Source organism: Suncus etruscus, chromosome 9 (assembly GCF_024139225.1).
Source record: "Suncus etruscus isolate mSunEtr1 chromosome 9, mSunEtr1.pri.cur, whole genome shotgun sequence".
NCBI classification, from domain to species: domain Eukaryota; kingdom Metazoa; phylum Chordata; class Mammalia; order Eulipotyphla; family Soricidae; genus Suncus; species Suncus etruscus.
Window position 1 is genome coordinate 108,369,662 of NC_064856.1, and position 18,515 is coordinate 108,388,176.

General features: G+C 57.3%; 4 protein-coding genes across 4 annotated transcripts in view; 3 read left to right on the plus strand and 1 right to left on the minus strand.

Annotated features, from left to right (window-relative positions):
• CATSPERZ (catsper channel auxiliary subunit zeta) overlaps positions 1 to 5,269 on the plus strand; it is a 7,133-nt gene extending 1,864 nt beyond the window's left edge. Inside the window, exons 2-4 of the mRNA XM_049780869.1 lie at positions 3,639 to 3,819; positions 4,107 to 4,173; positions 5,119 to 5,269. Coding sequence (XP_049636826.1) covers positions 3,639 to 3,819; positions 4,107 to 4,173; positions 5,119 to 5,258 — 388 coding nt within the window. The 3' untranslated portion in view covers positions 5,259 to 5,269. The remainder of the gene's footprint in view (positions 1 to 3,638; positions 3,820 to 4,106; positions 4,174 to 5,118) is intronic.
• An 876-nt stretch (positions 5,270 to 6,145) lies between these two features.
• Positions 6,146 to 14,266, plus strand: ESRRA (estrogen related receptor alpha). The gene is made up of 7 exons (XM_049779707.1): positions 6,146 to 6,308; positions 7,613 to 7,949; positions 11,653 to 11,769; positions 11,929 to 12,057; positions 12,386 to 12,553; positions 12,656 to 12,925; positions 13,236 to 14,266. Exons 2-7 carry the CDS (start codon positions 7,625 to 7,627, stop codon positions 13,493 to 13,495), a joined length of 1,269 nt encoding a protein of 422 aa, XP_049635664.1. The 5' UTR covers positions 6,146 to 6,308; positions 7,613 to 7,624; the 3' UTR covers positions 13,496 to 14,266.
• An 84-nt stretch (positions 14,267 to 14,350) lies between these two features.
• On the minus strand, positions 14,351 to 15,477 carry TRMT112 (tRNA methyltransferase activator subunit 11-2). The gene is made up of 4 exons (XM_049779935.1): positions 15,276 to 15,477; positions 15,072 to 15,173; positions 14,850 to 14,939; positions 14,351 to 14,458 (listed from the first exon to the last, which is right to left on the minus strand). Exons 1-4 carry the CDS (start codon positions 15,351 to 15,353, stop codon positions 14,351 to 14,353), a joined length of 378 nt encoding a protein of 125 aa, XP_049635892.1. The 5' UTR covers positions 15,354 to 15,477.
• A 275-nt stretch (positions 15,478 to 15,752) lies between these two features.
• On the plus strand, positions 15,753 to 18,185 carry PRDX5 (peroxiredoxin 5). Its single transcript, XM_049779911.1, has 6 exons — positions 15,753 to 16,145; positions 16,833 to 16,967; positions 17,496 to 17,627; positions 17,709 to 17,747; positions 17,854 to 17,915; positions 17,995 to 18,185. Exons 1-6 carry the CDS (start codon positions 15,960 to 15,962, stop codon positions 18,098 to 18,100), a joined length of 660 nt encoding a protein of 219 aa, XP_049635868.1. The 5' UTR covers positions 15,753 to 15,959; the 3' UTR covers positions 18,101 to 18,185.
• The last annotated feature ends 330 nt before the right edge of the window (positions 18,186 to 18,515 follow it).

The window sequence follows — 18,515 nt, forward strand, 5'->3', positions numbered from 1 at the left end:
CACTCTTGGAGGGACTTAAGTGATCTTATATGACATAAGGGATGGAACCACAATTGGTAGCACTTGCACCTAATGTATTAACTTTCTAGCCCCTACAATCAGTATCTTGTTTTTTTGACTTATTTTATTTGGGGGCTGAAGAGATAGCACAGTGGTGGGGTGAGTAACCCCTGAGCACGGCCGGGTGTATCCCAGAACCAATCAATCAACAAATAAATAAGTAAAGTTTAAAACACACACACACACACAAACTTATTTTATTTGGTTTTAAGCTCACTTTGAGCAGTGTTTAAGGCAGATTTCTAGCTCTATGTTCAGGGATCACTCCTAGAGGGCTCAGGAGACCTTATGGGATGCTGGGGATGGAATCTGGGTCCACCGCATGCAAAATAAGTTCCCTACTAGCTGTACTATTTCTCCAGCCTGTGGCCACTGCCTTTTTTGTTTGTTTGTTTTTTGTTTTGTTTTATTTTGTTTTTGGGTCACACCGGCAGTGCTCGGGCTACTCCTGGCTCTGCACTCAGAATTCGTTCCTGGCAGGCTCAGGGACCATATGGGACGCTGGGATTCAAACTACCGACCTTCTGCATACAAGGCAAATGCCTTACCTCCATGCTATCTCTCTGGCCCCATGTGGCCACTGCTTTTTTTTTTTTTGGTTTTTGGGCCACACCTGGTGGTGCTCAGGGGTGACTCCTCAGAAATAGCTCCTGGCAGGCACGGGGGACCATATGGGACACCGGGATTCAAACCAACCACCTTTGGTCCTGGATCGGCTGCTTGCAAGGCAAACACCGCTGTGCTATCTCTCCGGGCCCGTGGCCACTGCTTTTAATGAGACCAATGGGATAATGGAGAGGAAAGAATCAAATCCTCCTTTTTAGATTGAGCAGCCTTAATATTCATCTGTCATTCATCCAGTCACTGGTTACCATTTTCTCCTGGAAGTCTCGGGGAACCATACAAGATGCTGGGGATCGAGCCCAGATCAGTCGTGTGCAAGGCTGTGCTCTTGCTCCAGCCCCTGGTTACCATTTTCTGTTGTACATTATGATTTACATCCATTTCTCTGCCTCCTAGCTGCTGCTCTCTAGCCCTTTCAAGGGAATCAGAACTGGGCTGAAGAGATAAGGTAGTAGTAAGGCATTTTCTTTGCAAGCAAAAAACCAGGGTTTCATCCCTAGCATCATCCCATAGGGTCCCCCAGCAGCAGCCCAAGAAGTAATTTCTTTTTGGCCACACTCGGCGACACTCAGGGGTTTCTCCAGACTCTGCACTCAGAAAATGCTCCTTGGGGCCGGAGAGATAGCATGGAGGTAAGGCATTTGCCTTACATGCAGAAGGACAGTGGTTCGAATCCTGGCATCTCATATGGTCCCCTGTGCCTGCCAGGGGCGGTTTCTGAGCATAAAGCCAGGAGTAAGCCCTGAGCACTGACAGGTGTGACCCAAAAACCAAAACCAAAAAAAAAAAAAATTGCTCCTTGGGGCCGAAGAGAGCACAGCGGTAGGTTGTTTGCCTTGCATGCAGCCAACCTAGATTCAATCCCCAGCATCCTGTATAGTCTCCCAAGCCTGCCAGGATTTATTTATTTATTTATTTTGATTTTGAAGCTACATCCATTGGTGCTCAGGGATTACTCCTGGCTCTGCGCTCAGAAGTTGCTCCTGGCAGGCTCAGGGACCATATGGGATGTCCTACCATTGTGCTATTGCTCCAGCCCCCAGGAGTGATTTATTTTATATTTATTTATTTATTTATTTATTTATTTATTTATTTATTTATTTATTTATTTATTTATTTATTTATTGGTTTTTGGGCCACACCGGCAATGCTCAGGGGTTACTCCTGGCTGTCTGCTCAGAAATAGCTCCTGGCAGGTACGGGGGACCATATGGGACACCAGGATTCGAACCAACCACCTTTGGTCCTGGATCAGCTGCTTGCAAGGCAAACGCCACTGTGCTATCTCTCTGGGCCCGCGATTTATTTTATTTTATTTTTGTTTTTTGGTTCACACCTGGGGTTACTTCCGGCTCTTCGTTCAGAAATCACCCCTGGCAGGCTCAAAACCATATGAGAATGCCAGGAATCGAACCACTGTCTGTCCTAGGTTGCCTGCTTGCAAGGCAAATGCCCTACCGCTGTGCTATCGCTTCGGTCCCCAGGAGTGGTTTCTGAGCGCAGAGCCATTAGTAAGCCCTGTGTGCTGTCAGATGTGGCCCAAAAAACAAAAATAAAAAAAAATTCACACACGGGGGTTGAAGTGCTAGTACAACAAGTAGGAAAATAGGACATCTGCCTTGCTTGCAGTCAACATGGGTTTAGTCCCCAGCACCCTATATCGTTCTCCATGTCCCTCCTGGAGAGATCCCTGAGCACAGAGCCAGGAGTAAGTCCTGAGCACCTCCAGGTTGTGCACCATCCCCAAAAACAAAGCAGAAAAAGAAAATCCAGACATAAAGCTGGCAGTGCTATGGCTTCCACCCAGCTCAGTGCTCTGGTTGCTGCGGGCAATGGTCATGGGGTCATGACAAGGTGACTGCATGCAAAGCCTAAACTTGGTCCCTTGAACTTCAACCACTGTCTTTATTATTTTTGACTTGGGCCACACCCAGCAGCACTCAGGGTTTGCTCCTGGCTCTGCACTTAGCCATTACTCCCTGCCTGGTCAGTCTCTTTTTTTGTTTTGTTTTGCTTTTTGGGGCCACACCCAGTAACACTCAGGGGTTACTCCAGGCTTTATGCTCAGAAATCGCTCCTGGCTTGGGAGACCATATGGGACACTGGGGATCTAGGTCAGCTGCGTGCAAGGTATGAACCCTACCGCTGCACCACTACTCCAGCCCCTGGATCATTCTCTTTAGCTAAAAAAAAAAAAAAAAGAGAGAGAAGGGCCCGGAGAGATAGCACAGCGGCGTTTGCCTTGCAAACAGCCAATCCTGGACCAAAGGTGGTTGGTTCGAATCCTGGTGTCCCATATGGTCCCCCGTGCCTGCCAGGAGCTATTTCTGAGCAGACAGCCAGGAGTAACCCCTGAGCACCGCCGGGTGTGGCCCAAAAACCAAAAAAAAAAAAAAGAGAGAAAAAGATTTTTGGGGAGCCAGAGTGGTAGTTCTGCAGGTAAATTCAAGGTGCTTGCCTGGAACACGGCCAGCCCAGGTTCAATCCTCCGTATCCCATATGGTCCCCAGAGCCCACCAGGAGTGATTACCAAATCTAGAACCAGGAAGGAGCACTTCCAGGTGTGGGAAAACAAAGGAACAAAACAAAACAACTGGGGCTGGAGAGATGGCATGAAGGTAGGGCGTTTGCCTTGCATGCAGAAGGACAGTGGTTCAAATCCTGGCATCTCATATGGTCTCCTGAGCCTGCCAGAAGCGATTTCTGAGTGTAGAGCCAGGAGTAACCCCTGAGAGTTGCCCGGTGTGATCCAACAACCAAAACAAACCAAAACAACTTTGGGGCCAGATTGCACAACAGGGAAAGCATTTGCCTTGCACACATGGCTGACCCAGGTTCGATCCTCGGCATCCCATATGGTCCCCCTGAACCTGTCAGGAGTGATTCCTGAGCTCAGAGCCAGGAGTAACCACTGAGCACTGCTGGGTGTGGCCCCTATAGCAAAACAAAATAAAACATAACAAAACAACCATCATTGCACATGAGAGCAAAGTGGATGCAAACCACTGTCCTCTAGTGTTTCCCCACCCACGTTCACCTTTCTTCTATTTCTCTTCCAGAACACCCTCTTCAATTATATCCCTTCCTGGGAAATACGCCCCCCATCAACCCTACTGGCTGGAGCAGCATACCAGGGTTAGAAACTCAGGAAAACTGGAGAGGGGTTTCCGTATGTTGCCGGGGTGGGGTGCTGTGGAGGTGTAGGGGCAGGCAGGTAGGTGGGGACCTTCTTTATTATTTGTAAAGGTTTTGGGGCCTCACCTGGTGATGCTCAGGAGCTATTCTTGGCTCTGTGCTCAGGTATCACTCCTGGCAGGCTAGGGAGTTTCCGGGAATCAAAACCTGGGTAGTGCAAGGCAAGGTGGTCCCTGCTGTGCCATTGCTCTGGTGTTCTGAGCCTCTTTCTTGCTGTCTCCCTCCAGCTGCCACTGCCGCTGGTGGAACTCATGGAAAATGAAGCTCTGGAAATCCTCACCAAAGCTCTCAAGAGTGAGACCCCGTCTTCCACAGGATGTCCTGGGGATGGGGTTCTAGGACCCCTGGGGATGGGATTTTAGGTTATGCCTACCTGTCACATTTCCTTATTTCCTACAAATATCCCAGGACTTTCATAGAAGACAAAAAGCTAGAGACCAGAGAGATTGTACAGTGGGTCCAATTCAATCCGTAGTATTGCATAGTTGTGTGTGTGTGTGTGTGTGTGTGTGTGTACGCGTGCGCTCGAATACACACAGGCGGACATAGGACATAGCTTTGGGGGGGGGGGCTAGGGCTCCAGCCTTGAGTGGCCCTTCCCTGGCCAATGGCCTTAATGGAGCTGTTTTTCCACTTGGCCACCTCTATAATTCTAACCTCCTTCCTAGCATCTATAAAAGGATTATTAGTTATATATAATAGTTAATATATAATAGTTATTTATATATATTATGTGGGGGGCCACACTTGGCTATATTCAGGTCTTAATCCTAGCAGAACTCAGGGATCACTCCTGGCAGGGCTCAGGGAACCCTGATACGTGTTGGGGACTGAACCTGGGTCAGCAATGTGCAAGTCAAATACCCGAAATGCTGTATTTAGGCACCCCGATTTTATCCCCCCCCCGATTAATTCTGCTTATGATCTGGAGTGGGGGGGGCAGCAGGGGTTTAAAATGGATCCAGATATCCCTAAAATTTCCTGCCACCTTAGTTGGTTCCTGAGGTGTCCCTTAACTTTGCCTTGTCACCCTCTGCTGCATTCCCTTCACCCTCCCCCAGCTCCTGGGGCACCGTCTGGGATGGGGCCATCTGACAGGACATTCGGCACCTTGAAGATGCAAAGTTCCCCAAGCCAGCACTTCTGGCCACTGGAATCTCCTGTGATCCCGCATCCCAGACACGGCTCCTGGTCCTTCCTGGAAGCTCGTGGCCCAGAGTAACCCGTCCTGCCTGCCAGGCTACCGGTCGGGAATCGGCAACGACCACGGCCTGACCCAGGAGCTGCAGCGCTACGTCGAGGGGCTCAGGAGGCGCCGGAGCAAGCGGGCGAAGGTCGTGGCGCAGAGAAAGCAGCAGCCAGAAGAAGAGACGCTCTAGGGTCCAGGGAGGCCGGGTTCGAGCCCCCGTCCCTGCCCGGATCCCCAGAACCCGAATGCAGCAGCCCTGCCCATATATGTAGGATCTGAGCAATCCCCGAGAAATAAAAGCCTGGATTCGATCGAGCTCGTCCGCGAGTCGTGCAAGTGGCTCTTGCGGGAGGCCCCGCCTTGCCCGTGACCTTCACTCGGTCACCGCAGTGACCTTGAAGCCGCCTGGAGGAGGCCCGGGCCCCATCGGCTTCTCCATCTAGCCGGGACTCCGACCAAATCCAGGACTTCTGGGCCATTGTCGATCAGTTTTTCTAACTCGGGGGTCCGCAGTTTTTTTGGGGGGGTAAGAGGATCGCCGGTGCGGACACCCCAATAGTGCTCCCTTGGGGAGGAGGAAGGGAGAAGAGGAGAAAAAGAGGTCGACACTTCCCGGGATCTTAACCACGCCCCCTCATGCATATGCATACAGACCACCATGTAGCCCCGCCCTCCACCCCTCATCTGCATATGTCTATTACCTGCCCGCCCCGCAGCGCTGGAACCCTGGAGCCGTCCGGACCGGCGCACGGCGCGCCGCCCCGCCTCCCTCGTGACGTCAGAGCACTCCAGGTCCCACGCTCTCTCGACGTTAGCTCTGGCCACGCCCTCTAAGGGGAGGGCACTGAGGCTAGAACGCGGCGGCCTTTATTGGGAGAGGCGGGGCCTCAGAGAAACCCCGCCCCCTAGACGAGCAAAGCTCCGCCCTGATTTGGCTCCGGCACGCGCCGCGCATGCGCCGCCCGCCCCTCGAGGCTGATTAGCATAAGAGACGGCCCCGCCCCCTGTTTTGCATGCGCCGCCGGCCGGCCCCGCCCCCGCTGTCAGCTGGAGGAAGCGGAGTAGGAAGCGGCCGCGATGTCCTTTTGTGTCCTACAAGCCGCCGGCGGCGCCGCCGAGTAAGGGGGACGATCGCGGCGCGGCGCGGGGCCCGAGGAAGCGGCGCCTCTGCGAGGGCGGCCCGTGGCCCCGGGGGGCTCTCCCCATCCATGCCTGCGCGCCCAGCCCGCCGGAGCCCCAGGTCCGCCGGGGAGGGAGGCGCGCGGCGGGCGGGGCGCGGGGCCATGTGCGATCGCGGCCTCCCGGGGCTCCAACACGGGGGCGCGGGGGGCCCGGGGAGACCCCGATCCTTTGAGGGAGCCCGGCGGGGTCGCCCGCGCGGCGGACCCCGGCCTGGCCCGGCCCGGGTCGAGCCTCCACAGAGGCCTCGGCGAGGTCCTGGGGCCCCGGGCAGGCGCTGAGCCGGAGCCCGGGGGCCTGGCCGGCCAAAGTGGGGTGGGGTGGGTGGAGGACGCGGCCTGGTCGCCTCAGGGGTTCGGGACCACGTGGGGGAGCTCCTGGGGTCCCCCCGAAGCCACCCGGCCTCTGGGTCAAAGGTCACCGTGAGCACCGGCTCGGGAGGGAGAAGAACTTCCTCCTCCCGGCGCTCCCCTCGGACTTCCTGATGCCCTTTTGGGGCTCCCGCGGCCCGGGCTGGGGGGAAGGGAGGCGCTTGCAGCAACTTTGGGCAACTTCCCGGAGGTGTGCGCAGGTTGGGGGGGGCGGGGCGCCCCCGAAGGAGGTGGAGGAGGAGGAGGAGGAGGAGGAGAAGGTGGAGGAGGCGGCGTTGAGGGGGAGGACTGCGGCAGCTTGGAGGAGTGGAAGAGAAAGTGCTGGCCTGGGCAGGCAGGGGTGCTGGGGAAGCCTAGCCGGGAAGAGGGGTGTCAGGTGTGATAGGCCCCGATTCTGTTTCCCAGGACCCCAGGTTTGTGTATGGATCCTTGGGCTCCTGGAGGGGCTCTGAGCATGTGGGTTGAGTGTGACTCTATAGGGTGCACCCCTCAGGAGGAGTGTGCAAGACACATGTGAACCCCCTGAGGTTCAGGGGGTGGTTGTGGACATGCATAGGCTGCCCAGGGGTCCCCTCCTGTGCCTCAGTGTGTGTGTGTGTGGGATGCCTTTATACTGGAGAAACTAGAGGAGAACCCCACTTCTCATTGGGGACTCCAGGTAAGGCCTAAGGCCTGCGCCTAGGGGCAAAGGTTACCATTGTTGGGGGGCGGCCTGGGCAGGAAGAGGGGGTTTCCAGGCCTCTCCCAGGTTGTCATGTGGGGAACCTGCTGTCAGTTCCCAACCCGCAGGCGCTGCAGCCCGTTCCCTTGACAACTCTAGTCCCGCCCTCTTCCCAGGGGCCCTTTCCTGGACTCTGGTCCCCCTCCCTCCAGTTTGCAGAGACTGGAAGCCTGGAAAGGGGTGCCAGATCTGGGGTTAGGCAACCTAGGCCGCTGCTATGTCTCCACCTCCCCAACCCAGTGCTGACCTGTGACCTGTGACCTCTTCCCCCAGGTGACCAGCGCCATGTCCAGCCAGGTGGTGGGCATCGAGCCCCTCTACATCAAGGCCGAGCCCGCCAGCCCTGACAGCCCGAAGGGTTCCTCGGAGACCGAGGCCGAGCCCCCAGCAGCCCTGGCCCCTGGCCCTGCTCCTGCCCGCTGCCTCCCAGGCCACAAGGAGGAAGAAGACGGGGAGGGTGCCGGGTCTGGGGAGCAGGGCGGTGGGAAGCTGGTGCTCAGCTCCCTGCCCAAACGGCTCTGCCTGGTGTGCGGAGACGTGGCCTCTGGCTACCACTATGGCGTGGCGTCCTGTGAGGCCTGCAAAGCTTTCTTCAAGAGGACCATCCAGGGTGAGCACCAGGGCACGCCTGGCTTGGCCTGCGCCCTTTGCCCTCTGGGCCTGGCACTACACACGTGGCACTCTGCTTGGGGGAGGCAGTCTGCAGCCTTGGAGCTGCCAGGGTACCGCTGAGGGTGGGCAGGGGCGCATTTCCAGGCAATTTAGGCTTCCCCTGGAGGTTGTTTGCCTTAGACCATAAATAAAGCCACCAGGCTGTGTTGACAGACTGGATACAGGGGAAGGAGCAGAACCTGGGGTGCCTCCCCCTGCGAGGTTTCTGGGGGCTCTGATCTTGCACCTCTGTTGACTATTGATCTTCCTCCTGCTTTGGCTCTGGCCTGCCTTGACCCAGGACTCTTCTCACCATCTTGTCCCTCACCCCCTCTGCTTCTGTCCTTGAAGCAACACCAGCTAAAGGCTAGTTTTTCTTTTGATTTATTTTTTGATTTGGGGCCACATATCAGGACTGAACTACTGGCTCTGCGCTTAGGGATTGAACCTAGCAGTGCTTAAGGGGCCATATGTGGTACCCAGGATCAAACCTACCCCACTATACTATTTGGGTTTTTATAAGGGCCTGAGAGGACGGTTGGGTAGCCAGTCCTGGATTAGGAAAAGACTCTGGGCTATAGGCCCCGTAATCCTGGTCTCACTCAGGATCAAGATCCACTTGCCAGGAAGCATAGCTGTTTTGTGACTGTCCTGAACACTTTACTGCAATAATTGTTTTCTTTTGCGATGTTGGCATTGAATCCAAGATCTCATGCACACTAGCGGGGCACATGAGCACTGAGCCATATTCTGGGCCCCTAGAGTCCCCTTCTTGCTTCCTGCCCACGGTGCCATCTCATGTTGATTCTCTTGGGAACCCCATAGTTACTCTGGGGTGCTGGTGCCCAGAGCACTGTCCCAGTCTGCTGAGCTTTTACAAAATGGCAGAGCTAGGACTTGAACTTGGCTCCATTCAGATTTAGTCTGGAGCGGATTTCTACTAACTGCTTTGGCCTGAGGCCTTCTGGCTGGTGTGACTGTCCTGCCTGGCCAGGCCCCTTGTTACTTGCTGCCTTGGAGCCCCTCATTCTGCCTGGCTCAGTTGACAAATATTTTTTGTTAGTTTGTTTTTTGGTTTGGGGTCTCACCCGGCAGCACTCAGGGGTTACTCCTGGCTCTACGCTCAGAAATTGTTCCTGGCAGGCTCGGGGGGACCATATGGGATGCCGGGATTCAAACCACCATCCTGCATGCAAGGCAAACACCCCACCTCCATGCTATATCTCCGGCCCCCCAATTTTTGTTGTTGTTATTGTTGTTGTTTTGTTTTGTTTTTTTTTTTTGGCCACATCCAGTGATGCTCTGGGGTTACTCCTGGCTTAGGGGACTATATGGACACCGGGAGATCGAACCATGGTCTGTCCTAGGCTAGTGCCTGCAAGGCAGATGCCTTACCTCTAGCGCCACCTCTCTGGCCAGTAGACAAATATTTATAGGGCCCGAGCGAGCATCTCAAAGCCTTGGTGTGGGCCTCAGCGGCCACCATGGTGACTGGGTATGTTGGGACAGGCCCAAGCAGCCCTCACAGATCGTGGTTGTCTGTCCTGGCTTGAGGATAGGGCAGGTACCTGGACAGGACAGCGCCTGTCATGTTAGGAGCAAATAAATTGTGCACTGACACAGCTGTCAGAGTTCATCTGTGGTATGTGCTGGTGGGAGGGGAGAAGAAGGGTGTGTGCCAGGAACACGGTGGGCCTATGGCACTGGAGGGCATCCTGGAGACGGTGTTTGTTGGAGCACAGACACTTCTTCAAGGGGAAAGACACTAGGAGCCTATAGGCTAGTTGCAGTGGCTGTGTGAGGCTGGGAGGCATTGGATCAGCCAGTCATTAGGGTCCACTGCATGCTGACCCCTTCCCATTCCTGGGTCCTTCCTGGCCCTGGATGGAGCACTGAACAGAGTCCGAAAATAAAGAGGAAAAAGAAGTGTTTTCATGCCTGGACTGTTTGATGGTCCTGCAAGCTGATGAGAAACGAATTGCCAAACTGAGACAAGCATCCTAGAGGTGTCTGCAGGGGGAATTTGGCTTTGTCTTTAGGGGCTTGGGGTAGGAACCCCCCCCTTCCTCGGCCAGCAGTCAGGAGGAATCTGAAATAGCACAGGAGCCGCTGCCCTGAGTGAGGGCCTGTCTGCAGAGCCCAGAAGGTGAGGGGCCAGGCAGGGGGTCTGATGGTAGAGTTGGGGTCTACCATGGGCGAGCTTGGCTTGTCCTCTGAGAAGCGAAATCTGTGGAGTGCACAGTGGCAGGCGAGGCCTGAGGCCCTTCTTTCCCTGCTGCATTGAGCAATGGGAGGAGCCGCAGACAGTGGGAGGTGAGGGTCAGGGCAGGGTAATACCAGGCTGGATCTGAGGCTTGAGAGGGATCTAGGCCGGTTGGTGGAGTTGCAGGTGAGGCCTCTGCTTAGCTTAAGTTAAGAACCCAGGAGGATTGAGGGCCAGAGCGATAGCACAGTGGTAGGGCATTTGCCTTGCACTCTCTATCCGGGACAGACCTGAGTTCAATTCCTGGCATCCCATGTGGTCCCCCGAGCCTGCTAGGAGTCATTTCTTTTTTTTGTTTTGTTTTGTTTTTGGGTCACACCTGGCAGCACTCAGGGGTTCTTCCTGGCTCCACGCTCAGAAATTGCTCCTGGCAGGCTCAGGGGACCATATGGGAGGCCAGGATTCGAACGAATGACCTTCTGCATGAAAGGCAAATGCCTTACCTCCATGCTTTCTCTCCGGCTCCCTAGGAGCCACTTCTGAGCACAGAGCCAGGAGTAACCCCTGAGCACCGCTGGGTGTGGCCAAAAGAAAACAAAAATAGGGGCCAGAATGGTGGTAAGGTGTCTGCCTTGTCTGTGCTAGCATAGGATCGACCAAGGTTCCATCCCTCAGTGTCCCATATGGTCCCCCAAGCCAGGAGCGATTTCTGAGCGCATAGTGACCCCAAGTGTCACTGGGTGTGGCGTCCCAAAAATACAAAACAAAAAGAATCCAGCCAGGAGGGGAGGGCCCTGACCTTGCACACAGCTGACTAGGGTTTGCTTCCTGGCACCCCATAGTGTCCCCTGAGTCTCTTCTTTTCTTTTTTTTTGTTTTTGTTTTTGGGCCACACCCGGCGGTGCTCAGGGGTTACTCCTGGCTGTCTGCTCAGAAATAGCTCCTGGCAGGCTAGGGGGACCATATGGGACACCGGGATTCGAACCAACCACCTTTGGTCCCAGATCGGCTGCTTGCAAGGCAAACGCTGCTGTGCTATCTCTCTGGGCCCCCCTGAGTCTCTCCTGAGCACAGAGCCAGGAATCAACCTCGAGCACCATTGATTCTGACTCAAAAATATGCAAAAACCCAGGAGAACCAAATGACCTGTGGGCTGGGAAAGGAGCCGATCATACTGCAGTTTAGAAACTAAATGAGGGGGTGGGTGGCTCCGTGGTTGTATACCTGTGAGACAGGATGGCCATTTCGGTGCAGCACCCAGAGATCTTGGGTGAGCTGGTGGGTGAGGACCGAGGAGGGGGTGGGCCGGGCATCCTCTCCCTTCCCCTTGCCTCTCGTGTCTGCCTGGCCCACTCAGGCCCTCCCGCTCTCCCCAGACCCTGCTGGCAGGGGCGAGTCAGGGCTCCGGCCTGCGGGGGCCCCTCGGTGGCGGCCACTGGAGCGCTGCCTCTTCCTGCAGGGAGCATCGAGTACAGCTGCCCGGCCTCCAACGAGTGCGAGATCACCAAGCGGAGACGCAAGGCCTGCCAGGCCTGCCGCTTCACCAAGTGCCTGCGGGTGGGCATGCTGAAGGAGGGTGAGCGAAGGGGTTCGGGGGTGGGTGGGTGGGGCATGCTCAGAGAAGGAGGCTTGGGGTGCCCGCAGGGGGTCCCGAGGTCTGCTGGTCTTCAGGGGTTCAGATCATGCTGGGCAAACCTCGCCTAGGCCTGGGCTCATAGTCCCGTCTGCCATTAAGGGGTACGTCTGGACCGCGTTCGGGGTGGACGGCAGAAATACAAGCGACGGCCTGAGGTGGACCCGCTGCCTTTCCCGGGGCCCTTCCCCGCTGGACCCTTGGCTGTAGCTGGAGGCCCTCGGAAGACTGGTGAGAGCGGGGAGGTGCTGGGGGGCTAGGCATGAGGGTATGAGGTATAGGTATATAGGTTTGAGGGACCACCTGTTCTGTGTCCTCTACTCCAGTCGTCTCAAGTTCTGGCCCCCAGATTCTGTCCCTTCTGTTGCTGTCACCCCTCCCACCTACCACCCACCCCCTCCAGCAAGTAGTTAGGAAACTCCATCTGGGAAGTGCAAAGGTTTGGAACCTGCCCTGATGGGCTGGCCCTGGGGTGAAAGGCCGAGTGGGGACTGAGAAAGTGTCTGACCCAAAGTGGGGTACGGGTGATGAACCCAACTGACCCCAGCTGTCTCTGCAGCTCCCGTGAACGCGCTGGTGTCCCACTTGCTGGTTGTGGAGCCTGAGAAACTGTATGCCATGCCTGACCCCGCGGGTCCCGACGGCCACCTGCCAGCCGTGGCCACCCTCTGTGACCTTTTTGACCGAGAGATCGTGGTCACCATCAGCTGGGCCAAGAGCATCCCAGGTAAAGGACAAGCAGCGTGTGTGTGTTTGTGGTGTCGGGGCTGCAAAGGGGGTACCTGGCTGCCCCCTCATTCTTGCTCAGCCAGATTTCTGCTGCCCCCAGGCTTCTCGTCACTGTCCCTGTCGGACCAGATGTCCGTCCTGCAGAGCGTGTGGATGGAGGTGCTGGTACTCGGCGTGGCTCAGCGCTCGCTGCCCCTGCAGGACGAGTTGGCCTTTGCTGAGGACTTGGTTCTGGATGAAGAGGGGGCGCGCGCAGCAGGCCTGGGAGAGCTAGGGGCCGCCCTGCTGCAGCTGGTCCGGCGCCTGCAGGCCCTGCGGCTGGAGCGGGAGGAGTACGTGCTGCTGAAGGCCTTGGCCCTGGCCAATTCGGGTAAGGGGGTCGAGCACCAGCTGTCTCCCACAAGGGGCTGAGACTTGCAGGAAATCCTGCCACCAGGCCAGCCCAAGGACTAGAAATGCACTAGGATTTGGAATTTGGGGGCCACACTCAGCCTCAGAAGGCGGGGAGGACCGATGAGGTGGCCCCTGAGGAAGTAGTAAGGTTGGGCCTGACTGCGGCAGGAGATGGGGTGCGTGCGTGTCTGTGTGCCTGGGCAGTCAGTGTTCCCCCACCCCAGCTCCTTCCACCCTGGCCCTGGGCTCTGCTGCAGCCTGACCTGGAACACCCTCTCTCCTTGCAGACTCTGTGCACATCGAGGACGCAGAGGCAGTGGAGCAGCTACGAGAAGCCCTGCACGAGGCCCTGCTGGAGTACGAAGCAGGCAGGGCAGGCCCTGGTGGGGGTGCGGAGCGGCGGCGGGCGGGCAGGTTACTCCTCACCCTGCCGCTCCTGCGCCAGACGGCGGGCAAAGTGTTGGCCCATTTCTATGGGGTGAAGCTGGAGGGCAAGGTGCCCATGCATAAGCTCTTCTTGGAGATGCTGGAGGCCATGATGGACTGAGGCAAGGGGTGGGCCGGGTGGGGGTGCTGCTGGCAGGACACGCCCCGAAGGGGATCAGCCCCACAGGGGGGGTGCAGTGCCACAGCCTGCTGGCAGGGCCAGGGCAATACCACCAGCCCCTGGGAATGGGCCTTCTGCCCTCCTCTCCCCACAGCGAGAGGGCGCCAGGAAGGAAGCTGGGAACGTGTGTCCAGGCTCTGGGCAGTGCTGCCCCTTGCAAGCCATAATGTGCCCCATGAGTGGACGGGGCCTTGCGGAAGCCATAGGGGGCTGAGGGGACGTGAGGGTGGCAGATGGCTGGTCTCAGGGAGGGGAAGAGTTGGGAGGCCACAGTCGCCCAGTGGGTGATGCTTTTGCTGCTGCTTAATCCGAGTCCCTCTCTAGAGCAGAGTGGGGGACCCAGAGAGCAAAGGCCCTGCCCCCTTCGTTCCTCTCCCTCATCTGCATTGGGCATTACTGCCCCCTCCCCTTGAAGCAATAACTCCAAGCAGGCTCCAGCCCCTGGAGGTGGCCAGGGCCCCCCCACCCCCCATCAGCTCCCACTCAACCTCCTCGGGGTAGGGAGAGCCCTGCCTCGACGCCCTGCAGAGCAATAACACTATATTTATTTTTGGGTTCGGCCAGGAAGGCGCAGGGACACGGGGCAAGCCAGGGGGCCCAGTGCCCGTGGCTGTACAGAGACTCTATTTTAATGTATATTTGCTGCAAAGAGAAACCGCTTTTGGTTTTGAACCTTTAATGAGAAAAAAATATATATAATATCAAGCGCAAGCATACTGTGTGACTGGGTCACTGGGGGGCTGAAGGGAGACGGGAGCGAACCCCTGGGAACTTCTAGAAGGTGGGTCGGTGAGCTTAAGATTCAGTCTCCTGGTCGTTCAGCAGCATGTTTGGGATTCCGCGGCTGATGGGGAACAGATGCCCGGATTCTGGGCACTGCAGAGTCCCCTCGACGACTTCCACCTGTGGGCACGGGCCCAGAGAATTAGTACAGCAGGAAAGACACCACTACTAGTCTTGCACATAGCTTATGACACACCAGCATGTAGTCCCTGAGCACTGGGCCCCCCCAAAACATAAACCAACCCATAAACCTGCAGAATAGATAGGGGGCCCAGGGAATGGGTCTCATCTGGGGTAAGCCCTGGGCACCCCTGGGACTGGTTCCTGCCCCCCCCCCCCAACATAAACCAACCCATAAAACCTGCAAAATAGATAGGGGGCCCAGGGAATGGGTCTCATCTGGGGTGAGCCCTGGGCACCCCTGGGGCTGGCTCCGCCCCCCTACCCCAACATAAACCAACTCATAAAACCTGCAAGATAGATAGCAGGCAGGAGAGGAGGGGGGTCTCACCTCCAGCAGAACATGATGCATCTTCCGCAGAAACTCTTCATTGTGCTCGTAGCCCTCGACGGGGCCGCTGGGGATCTCGCCCAGATTCAGCTAGGAGCAAGAGACACCCCATTACAGCCGGGGGCTGGGGGGTGAGTGGGGTCCTGGCCCATCCACAGACCTTGTCCTGGCCAGGGTCAGGGGCGCGGGGGGACCCCTCCCCGAGTGCGGGCGGGTGCTCACTTGCTCGGCCGCCTGCAGCAGCGCCGTCCATTCCACTTTGGGGATCATGCGCGCCACGAAGTCGGGGTTGAAATCCACCTGGTGGACACGCACCTCTTGGGCCTGCAGAGCAGAGACAGACAGACAGGAGAGATCAGGTGAGACCCCCGAACCCGGCTTCCCGGGAGCACCCGCTCGGGGTGAGAGATCGGCCCGGCTGCTTACCTTGAGGCGCAGCGGGAAGCCGCGGCTCCCCACGCCCCGCACATGCGAGCTCAGCAGGTTGTGGGTGAGCAGTTTCATGTTGCCCGGACGCGCTCGCTACTGGCCGGGGACCGGAAGTGGGCGGCGATTAAATATCACTTCCGGTCAACTCCCTCTCACCCCATTGGATGGATGGCTGAGCAGAGCGGAAGAGGCGGGCTTAATGGGGGGGGCCTTCTCGCTTGCGCCTGCGCAGAATAAGCCGAGACCGTGACGGTCACGCGCAGACCCGGAACTGCTAAAAAACGCAGACCCACGTACAGCGCCAACCGCGCGAACAACGGCCCTGCCGGAGCGTTTGGTAAAGGCAGCATAAATGCCCTGGCTCTCCGTCGGGTCTCGTCCTTCGCTTTCCGGCTTAGATCGTCCGCGGGAGTTAGGAAAGCTGTTGTATGCAACTGAGCCCCGCTAAATCCCGCCCACTCAGGGCTGCTCAGCCAATGGCTTTGTCCCTTGAAGCAGGTCTGCCCGGAGGTCCCGCCCCGGAAGTCCCGCCCCTGCGCGGCTCACGCCTGCGCAGAAGGGTCGTCCCGAGGTTTCCCGCGCGGCTCCGCCTTTGCAGGGGCTCCGCTCGTCCTGTCCCTCCTCCGGCCGCCCAGACTCCGCCTTTGGAGGCGGGGACCGGCGGTTGGTGGCTCGGCCGGCATGGGGCTGCCCGGGCTGCATATAGGCGCTTGCCGGTCGCTCTTCGCACTGACGCGCACCGTACCCGTGGGCTCCGCATCAGCGGTGACAGCGACAGCAGGAGGCTGCCTGCAAGGATTGGGACAGACCACGCTCGGCCCGGCCCGAGGTTTCCGAAGCTCCGTCGCCGCCATGGCCTCGATCAAGGTGACCTGGGGGACCTCCATCACCTCTCTCTCTTGCCACCCCGCTGCAGATCAGATCCCCCCCCCTTACCCGAGGTCGCCCTCCCACCCCATAGCCCCCCAGATTTCTCCCCAATTTTTAGGGGACTCCGTGCCCCATCTTCTGGGCGTCTCCTAGGGGTCCCCCCCACTTCACTATCATCTCTCCTGCACCCCCTTCCCGGCGTCCCCACTTTTTCCAGGAGATTGAACCTGTTTATACCTGCCTCCCCTTGCACGGGGTGTCATAGCATTGCCACCCCTATAGTTTCTCTCTTCTAACCCGCTTCACTCTGTTTAACCCCCATTTCATGGTGTCTCTCCCATTCCCGGATCAGGCCCTTGAATCCCGCACCCCTTTTCTGCAGCTGCCTCCGGCCTTTGGCTCACCCACGCCTTTACCTGGCTGGCTCTCCTGAGATCCTACATCTTATCTCAAGTTCCTTCCATATCTCCCCCACCCCCAAGCCCCATATTTCTCCTCTTTAGCTCATGCATGTCAGGGACCTGTCTGCTCAGCCCCTCTGCCCACTCCCACATTTTTGTACCCCACTCTGCTAGCTCCTTCCTCACCTCCCAATATTCCTACTCCCTGGAACTCTGCCTGCTGATTCATCATGGCAGGACACCCCCCCCTTTCTGTTGTCACTCACCTTGGGGACCCCTGTAGGTGGGAGATGCTGTCCCATCAGTGACGGTGTTCGAAAAGGAGCCCGGGAACAAGTTGAACCTGGCAGAACTGTTCAAGAACAAGAAAGGGGTGCTCTTTGGGGTCCCTGGAGCTTTTACCCCCGGCTGTTCCAAGGTGAGGCTCTGCCCTTCCCAGGCAGGTGGGTCTTGAGCATTCAGGGTGGGGCAGCACCTGTTGTAACATGCCCAAGGCCCCCGGATTCGATCCCTGTGACAGCTGGAGTACAGCCATGTTTGGGGTTTGGAGCATGTGTGGGGGTTTGGAGCAAAAATGGCAGCTGGGGGGAACCTGGAGAGTTAATATATTGGTTAGGGTGCTTGCCATGCGTGTGTGGACCTGAGTTCGATCTCCAGCAGCCCATATGGTCCTCTGAGCATTGCTACAAGTAATCTGGATACTTGAGTCCAAAGCCAGAAGTAAACCTGGAGAATCACCCACCCGGTGTAGCCCAAAAGTCTAGAAAAATGGGGGGTTTGATCAGAATGGAATGGTCTCTAGTTGTGTGTGTATGAGGATGGGGTTCATAGTCTCTGCACTCTGCTGATGCAGATGCTGAGGAGGGCAGGGAGAAGCACCAGGAGGCCAAGTGGGGAATGGGGGTATTATGGGGGACGTCCTTGGCTGACTTTGTTCCCCTTCTAGACCCACTTGCCAGGGTTTGTGGAGGGAGCTGAGCAGCTGAAGGCCAAGGGTGTGCAGCTGGTGGCCTGTCTCAGCGTTAACGATGTGTTTGTGACTGAGGAGTGGGGTCGAGCCCACAAGGCGGAAGGCAAGGTAAGTGGGGGGCTGCCTGCTCGCAGGATGGGGGGCTGGGGACAAACGCAGGGACTCTCAGTGACCTGTTTGCCTCCTTAGGTCCGGCTCCTGGCTGACCCCACAGGTGCCTTCGGCAAGGTGAGTCCTCTTTACCCCCGCACCCTATACAGCACTGGAGGGATGAGGCAGAGGTGGGATGCCGCCCTTCTGGGGGACCTGACTGGCTCCCTTCTGGCTCCTCTAGGAGACAGGTTTGCTTCTGGATGACACCTTAGTGCCGCTTTTTGGGAATCGACGGCTCAAGAGGTAAGAGTGCAGGGTTTCCGTGGGTTCCCCCTTCCCCTAATGCACTTATGGCAGCCAGCCTGACACCCTATCCTGGCAGGTTCTCCATGCTGATAGAGAACGGCGTGGTGAAGGCTTTGAACGTGGAGCCCGATGGCACGGGCCTCACCTGCTCCCTGGCCCCCAACATCCTCTCGCAGCTCTGACACCCTGGCCAGACTCCCCCTCCTTCCACTGTTGGTGCCCCATGGGAACCTGCACCAGATTTCAGCAATAAACATTTGCTCCCGGCACTGTCTCCCCAGTTAATTGTTGTCTCGCCTCATTAGAGCCCCAGCGGGCCCCAGAGCAAGAGGGCAGAGGGAAAGGGGGTAATGAGTAAGGGTCCTGGGTGAATGAAGGGTCAGCCCAGGCAGGCTTCTTGGGGGAAGTCTGGGAAAACAGTCAGGCGGAGGCTGAGGAAGGGCCAGTGGAAGAAAGAAATGGGGGGGAGGTTATATGTGCCCTTTAGAAACGTTGGAAGGCAAAGTCATGACCTTAGTCTTGACCTACCACTCCTGAGAGCTGGCAACCTTATCTAGACCACAAACCCCAAGGTAGGGTCTTAGAGTCTCACCCCCA